Here is a 7,221-nt window from a genome sequence, read left to right on the forward strand (position 1 = left end):
GGGGCCCGTGCTAGCGCCGCGGCGTGAAGGAGGAGGGGGAGGACTACCGGCTGCGTCTCAAGGCTACAAGGTGGGAGAGCCACCCCGCGGCCCCGCCAGGGGCCAGGGGGGGCGGCAGCACTAGTTGGGCCGGCCGGCCACCCACCCACAGGTGAGTGCCGACTCTGGTGGGCGGCCGGCCCCCAAAAAGATTACTCACCTGCCGCGCAAAGCGTCCAACCCTTGCAGCTGCCGCAGGCAAACCACCGCAGTTCAAAGCTGCGGTGGGGGGGGGTGGATCGTGTGAGATTGTCCGTTCTCACCCCATGCATCGCACTTGCAAATGTGCACCCATGACACAGCACTCCACCCCCGCGCCCTTGCAACGAGGAGAGTGCCCACCCAGCACCAAACGCCGGGCACCTTCGTTGGACCTTGCAGCACCCCCTTTGCACGACGATTTGCCTGCGTTGTAAGAGCCTCACGATTGCAACACATCATGGGCAGCTAGGGCAAACCCACAAGCACGCCAGCGACGCGACGCTGCGAAATCAGCCCAGACCACGCCCACCGAGGCGCACGCCTCAGGCGCGCAGCCCAGGCCACCCAAAGCCTTCTCAGACCCTGCCCGACGCACCCAAACACCCCACAATTAAGTATTTGTGTCCCCCGTCGGGCCCCGCGCGCCCTCGTTGGGCCCCGCGCGCCCCGCCACCGGCGCTAACTTTCGGCCCCCCCCCCTTGTCAAGCGATGGATTAGTCAATTGGCTGGGTGCTGCATCGCAGTCACTTGGCTGCACTCTCAGCCTGCAAGACATGAGGGGATGGCGCTTTGGATCATATCATCCCAACTCTATCCTACAAAGCACAGTGGTGCCAACAAATGAAGCGGATCGCGACTCTCGCATGATCTCGACTGCTGCTCAGTGGCGCAAAGCACTAGAATGGCGCTCGAAGAAGTAATTGACACTCTGAAGCGCCTGCCAGAACAGCCGTCCCCGCACCCGGGTGGGGAGCTCGCTTCGCTGCGCCGCGCGATCGCGGCGCTCGAACAGCATGAGCAGCCGCTGCAGGCTGACGCGCCGCGCGGCGCTCCACTGCGGCCCGGCCTCGGCGAGTCGATCGAGCTGCTGGCCAAGGCGCTGCTGTCACCGCCTGAAGAGCTGTTTGCGGACCTCAGCGGCGCCCCGAAAGCCCCAGAAGGCGAGCTCAGACTTTTCTCAGCCTGTGGCATGTCGCAGGACGCCAGCCATCCAACCTGCGGCTGCCACTAGCCCGTCGCAGCTAGCGCTTGCTTGGCAGCACAATGTATCCCTGCCTGTGCTCCTGTGATCCAAACCATGGCAGTCACGTGGTGCTGCACCCCATCTCGGTCCTTTGAAGCGTTCTACGACAGTTGTACGCCACCCCTGCCGTTGCCCACCCCACAGGCAACCCCGCAGCCTACTGGGAGGCGACGGCCCTGCGCCTGCAGCTGCTGCGGGCGCTCCTGCCGCTGGCGGGGCCGTTTGCCTTGGAAGAGGAGGACGAGGCAGCTGCCTCGGGCGCGGGCCGGAAGCGCGGCGACTACACCGCGGAACCCAGGTGGGCAGGGAGACCGCCGCCGCGCTGCACGATGATGCATCATGCAAGAAGGGGCGCAAGACGTGGGGCCGTCTACATGCAGCCGTTTTCTCCACCCTAGATCACTGCATCTGATGAAGGCGTCTCTGCCTCACCGCCAGTGTCTCTCCCTTGCAATGCATCGCCGTGCCTGCGCACTGCAGGCGGCAGCCCGTGGTGGGCATTGTGGAGGTCTCACAGGACAGCGATGACGAGGACGACAGCGGCTCGGCGCGGCCCGGCGCCGCGCGGCTCGCGGCCCTCAAGCAGCAGCAGCAAAGGCGGCGCCTCGCTGCAGCCGCGCTCGAGGTCGCGGCACTGTATTCGGCCGGCGGGAGCGGCGGCGGCTTCGACGACGACGCTGTCAGCGACCCCGACCACGACCACGGCGGGGACCCGTGGCCTGCAGAGGCTGCGGCCAGAGACGCCTTTAGACCAGTTGGTGCGGCTGCGGCCGGGTGTGGGGACCAGGAGCTGGTCACAAGCGCGCCACTGCTGGCGCTGGCGCGCGAGACGTGGCTCGAGTCCCTCAGGCTCCCGACGCCCTGGGCGGACGCGGCGGCGGCGCGGCTGGCGGGGCAGCTGGTGGCCACGCTTGCGGGGCTGCTGGCGCAAAGCAGCGACGGCTCCGGCGGCGGCGGCATAGGGGGCGGCGGCGGCGGCGGCAGCGGGGCGCGGCAGGAGGCGCCGCCAGAGGGGCGGGCGCTGCGCTCTGCGGTGGTGCAGTGGCTGCTGCCGGGGCTGCGGGAGCCGCTGTTTGCGCCGCACCGCCACACGCAGGCGCAGGAGAGGGGCTCTCCAGGTGGGTCCTGTGAAGCATGCCACCCTGCCTTGCCGTGCTGCACCATCCTTGCATCATGCTTTGCCACATCATCCGGGACTGGCTGCGCTTGGCTGGCTGCACTAGTCACAATATTCCACGCCTCCCTCCATGACCCCGCTGATGAAGCCATCACTTCAATTTCTACTCAAACCCATGCTTTGTCTGCAGATGCGTACTCGGGTCCGGGGCCCTTCCAGCGGTCCCTGGCCGCCCGCAAGCTCGCCTGGGCGGCGCAGCAGCTGCCGTGCCCCCTTCTCACCGCCCCCGCGGCGGCCGCGCTGCTGCCGCTGGCCCTCGCGGCATCTGACGACGCGTCAGGCCCGGTGTCGCGCCTGGGGGCGGCCGCGCTGCACCGCTTGGCGGCCGCGGCGCCGCCGGGGGCGCTCGAAATGCAGCGGGAGCTTTTGCTGGCACGCGCGCGGCGGCTGGTGGTGGGCTGCGAGGGCGGCGTGTGGGGCAGCGCGATGCCCGCGGCGGTGGCTGTTGTGCTGGTGAGCGGGCGGCGGGAGATGACCAGGGCTCGGACTGGGAGGGCGAGGCGGCCGTTTGATGTGACAAGGAACGCCCTGATGTGTCACAGTGTGGACTTTGCGGCGAGCCGTGGGGACAGCGGGCCGGGCTGTGCCACGCGTCGCTTTGTCACAGCATTGGCATGGCACTGCTTGCGCGGGCTCTAAACCGACAACAGGCAAGTCGGTCTCGAGTCGTCCCAAACCCTGATACTTTCCTGCTACTTACCACGCTGACTCGGCCCCTGGTCCCGTTTTGCTATCCTTGTTTGTTCGCGCAAGGCGCTCGAGCCGCAGGACGACCCCCGCTCTGAGGCGCTGCACTCCCTGTTCAAGGAGCTGCTCACAGAGGCGGAGCGCGCCGCCCACAAACTCCCCCAGCGCCTGGTGTTCCTGGCCTGCGCTGCCCGCCTGCTGCCACGCCTGCGCCTGCATGCCGCGCGCCACTTGCCGTGTGCGGCGCCGCTGCTGCTCGAGTGGAGCGTCACGCACGACGCAGGGTCGAGGGCGGCGGCGCTGGGCTGCTTGGAGGCGCTGCTGCTGTGCTGCTGGCCGCGCGCGGCGGCACACGGCGCCGTGGTTTGGCGGTATCTGCTTGCGGCTGCGCGAGCTGTGGACTTGGATGGGTTCTGCGGCGATTGGGGGTCGTCGGCGGCAGCAGAGGGAGGGGGTGAGAAGGGCGGCGGCGGGCGTGCGGAGGGCGGCGACGGCGGCGCCGCGGCGGCTGCCGTGCTGTCGGCGGCGCGGCTGTTGCTGGCGATCTGCGGGCCGCAGGACCTGGCAGCTGCTGGGGGAGCTGCGGCGGCACAGGGCAGCGCGGCTGACAAGGCGGGACCTTGCGCTTCTGCGCTACATGCACTCCTGGCGCAGGCCTCGGTGTCATGAAAATGCCGGTGACCTGTCTCCAATTGCGCAGTGGTAATTTGTGCTGTAATGACCCACACAACGCAAACTTTTGGTTTGTAAATGCATATGGTTACAGGGGCCGGCGGGGGGTTACAGGAAGTTGGACGGGCTGACAAGGGTCTTGTATGCTTTCGCGTCGCATAACGGTAGGATGGAGGGTTATGGGCACGGTAGATTAGGATGCCTGTGTAGGGTGAGGAATTTGGTGAACGCAGCCGAGCGTATGCTGGGCCATTGAGGTTGCCGGGCCCGGTGGCCCCGCCTTGGGCGCGGCTTGGCAGGTTCTGGTGCTCATCCTGGGCAGGAGGGCCAGGGTGGCTGCTGGCGTGATGGGGGTGGTGGGGGTTTGAGGGGCTGCAGCTCAACAGCAAACAAGAGTCAACAACTCTCATCATGTACGTAAATACGTGGCATGTTGGCGGGTGTAGGTGGGGCGATAGGACAAGGGCAGACATGCACAGATTTCAACACAGGTTTCGTGGCGTTGGAGGAGCTGTTGGCTTTACTTGGCATGTATAGCTGCGCGACCGACTGACAGTTCTGGTGGCGGGGTGGTGATGGGCGTCCCCTGACACACATTTCCAGCCGGCCACAATGTGATCAAAACATGTTGCTGTAGCAAGGATTGTGAACTTCCACAGCTGCCAAAGCCAAGGGCATATGGAACCACCCCTGCCGTGACGAGCATTTCGCGAGTGCACTTTACACATCACCTGCAGGGGGGCGAGGCCTGCGCAGACCTGAGACGCCGCGACGATAGATTTTCGCCGACAAGTGCCTTTTCATCTTCAGAAAAGAACCCGCAGGCTGCCGACCCGCTGGCATGCCGGCGAATTGTCCCGCCCAGTACGAAAGCCCGCCCTGCATGCAGCCTGTCGCCCAACAGACCCCCCGCTGCGCGCGCCGCCCCAGCGCCGCCGCCGCCGCCGCCGCCGCGCTCCGCGCTATCTGTCGCACCAATGAAGGCGCCAACAGGCCAAGTGATGGCTGCCTTTGCCTCCGCACGGCTCGCCGGCCGGAACGCGGGCCGGCCGCCAGCCCCGCTGCCATCGAGCGCGCCATGCGGTACAAGCGAGCCGCCACAGGTCGCCGAAATGCTGCCGCAGCCCCTGCCGCCGCCGCTGCAGGCGCGGCTGCCCCAAGACCCCTGAGTCACGGAGGTCCACACGGGCGCCCTGCTGCCGTGCCACATCACCCTGGGCTCGCAGCTCAGTGGACGGCTGGCCGCGTCCACCAAGGCTGCGCCGCTGCCGGGCTCTCGCTGCAGTGAGTCCAGACACCGCGCGCTGGGGGGCGGCGGGCCCATGGGGGCGGAGCCCATGTACGCCGCGCCGCCTTGGGAGACGGCGTCGCGCCGCCAGCTGAGCAGCAGCCGCGCCGCGCCTCCTGCGCCGCTGCCGCCGCTGCTGTGTCGGTTCCCTCTGCTTCGCTGGCGCGCGGTCACAAAGTATGAGGGTGTGCTGCACGCTGCTGGGTGGTTTGCAAGCCATAGCTGAGGTGTCTGCACACCCCAGCCACAAGATCCACCTTGCTGCTGCTGCTGCTGCTGCTGCTGCTGCTGCTGCTGGGCCGTGCCGCTCCATGCTGACCACCGCTGCTGAGTCACCAACATTTTTGGTCCCTCCCTCAAACTGCTGTTCCATGTGCCGCCACCTTTTGGCAGGCAGTGGTAGTTTTTCGTGCAGCGCATGCCGTGGTGAAGGCCTGTGCAGCAGCAGGCGGAGCAGCGCCGCGACGTCCGCAGCGCGTGCTCCAGCGCATATGGGTCTTGCGTCCGCAACAAGGCGCCAACAGCCGTGTCAGGCAGCTGCTGCAGCTCCGGAAAGCGCCTCACCCACTCGCTGGCGCGAAACTATTGATTGAAGGTTGTGTTCGTGTTCGGAGGGAGGGGTTGCACACACACTGGACAGATGCGCACACACACACAAGCGCATGCCAGCTGACACCAGAGCTTGGTAGGAATCATAACTCGCTCAAACCTGTTGCACACGTTCTCGTGCTGACGCCATCCTCACGGACAGAGGTGCGGTCTCTCGTTGTGTGGCGGTTTTGGTTTTTGCGCGCTATCGGTGCGCTTTGCTACATTCTGCACACATTGTACAATTTGAAAAGTTGGTACGTCTGCTCATCAGATGACCGGGTATCGCATTGTACACGTGGTATGTTGATGCAATATTTACGGTATAGACAGCTGACAGTCTGAGCGGTATGTGTTTGTCTTCTACTGCGATTCCATCGGCTATGCCTGCGTGCAGTCCAGCGTCTGGCCGAGCTGCATGCTCATGGCGCCCACGCACACGCCGCCACGTCCCACGTGGTCGACCCCGGAACTCTCATGCACTTGGAGCACCACAACACCACACAAGACCAGAGATGTTTGAACCCAGGCAACACTGTCATGGGCAATAACGCACCTAGTGTCAAGCTTCCGCACATACAGCACCGCCGCAGGCGTACGTGGTTGGGGCAAACGGAGGGATTTCTTTAGTGGCGCCAAGCCCACGCACCGCCCACGGCGGTGCCGCTGCAGCCGCAACCGGCGGCAAGCAATTCAACCGCAGGCATTAAGAGAGCGGTGGGCGGCAATGTAATATCGTACGCAGGTCCCCAGCTGCGAGGCCGCGCCCAAGCGAGACTGCATACCAACGAGGACTGCCCCAACATACCGCAATACGCCGGCTACGCCCCTGCCAGTCCGCGGCAGCCGCTACTGCCGATTCCGCGCCGCTCCGAGCGGCGAGTCGCGCATCGAGCGGAGGCACCTCGCCCGGACCGTGCACGTGTGTGCGCTTTTGGACGGCATCCCAGGTCTGCTGTGACCATGTCAGGAAACATGCCGTTCGCTCATCTCACCGCTCACCGCTGCCTGAGCAGGCGCTGAGGTATGTGTGAGCCCTCCGCACCACGCATTCACCCCAAGCCGCATGGCAACGAAGCATGCCCCCTGCGACGAACGTCCTGGGAGGCGGCCGTCGTGGCGGCGCGCTTCGGCACGAGCGTCGGCGGGGCTGCTCTTTGGGTCCATGATGCCACAGCTACAGTACAGCACGAGTGCAGCGTCCGCGGCTGCAGCACGGGCGCAGACCAGCCTCATGCTGGCCGCTGGCGTGAAATACGCACATTGGCCACGCTTCATGAGCTCATGCCACGTGGCGGGCCAACAGCCAGTAGGGGTGCACGCGAGGGCCACACGGGGCGGGCCGGCCGCGGAGGTACGCGCCCAGCAGCACGCGCCCTGTGGAGGGTGAAGGTAGCCCAACACCAAGTGGTACAGCTCAGGTACGTAGCACGAGCAAGGGTAGCGCGAGCAAGGAGCAAGAAAAGCAGCACCACTGGATGGCATCTGGGTTGTCCGACTGACTAAGCCTTAGTCAGAGGGAGCACACCCGGGAGCAACAACAG

At 65.9% G+C, this 7,221-nt stretch overlaps 1 protein-coding gene across 1 annotated transcript; it reads left to right on the forward strand.

The window, feature by feature from the left end:
- Positions 1-923: 923 nt before the first annotated feature.
- Positions 924-3,798, forward strand: MNEG_0621 (hypothetical protein; the record flags this gene model as incomplete). The annotated part of the gene is made up of 5 exons (XM_014050899.1): positions 924-987; positions 1,410-1,563; positions 1,746-2,383; positions 2,573-2,895; positions 3,196-3,798. The coding sequence occupies 5 exons, from the start codon at positions 924-926 to the stop codon at positions 3,796-3,798; spliced, it is 1,782 nt and encodes a 593-aa protein (XP_013906353.1).
- Between the last annotated feature and the right edge of the window lie 3,423 nt (positions 3,799-7,221).

The sequence above is a fragment of the Monoraphidium neglectum genome, assembly GCF_000611645.1.
Source record: "Monoraphidium neglectum strain SAG 48.87 unplaced genomic scaffold scaffold00053, whole genome shotgun sequence".
NCBI classification, from domain to species: Eukaryota; Viridiplantae; Chlorophyta; class Chlorophyceae; order Sphaeropleales; family Selenastraceae; genus Monoraphidium; species Monoraphidium neglectum.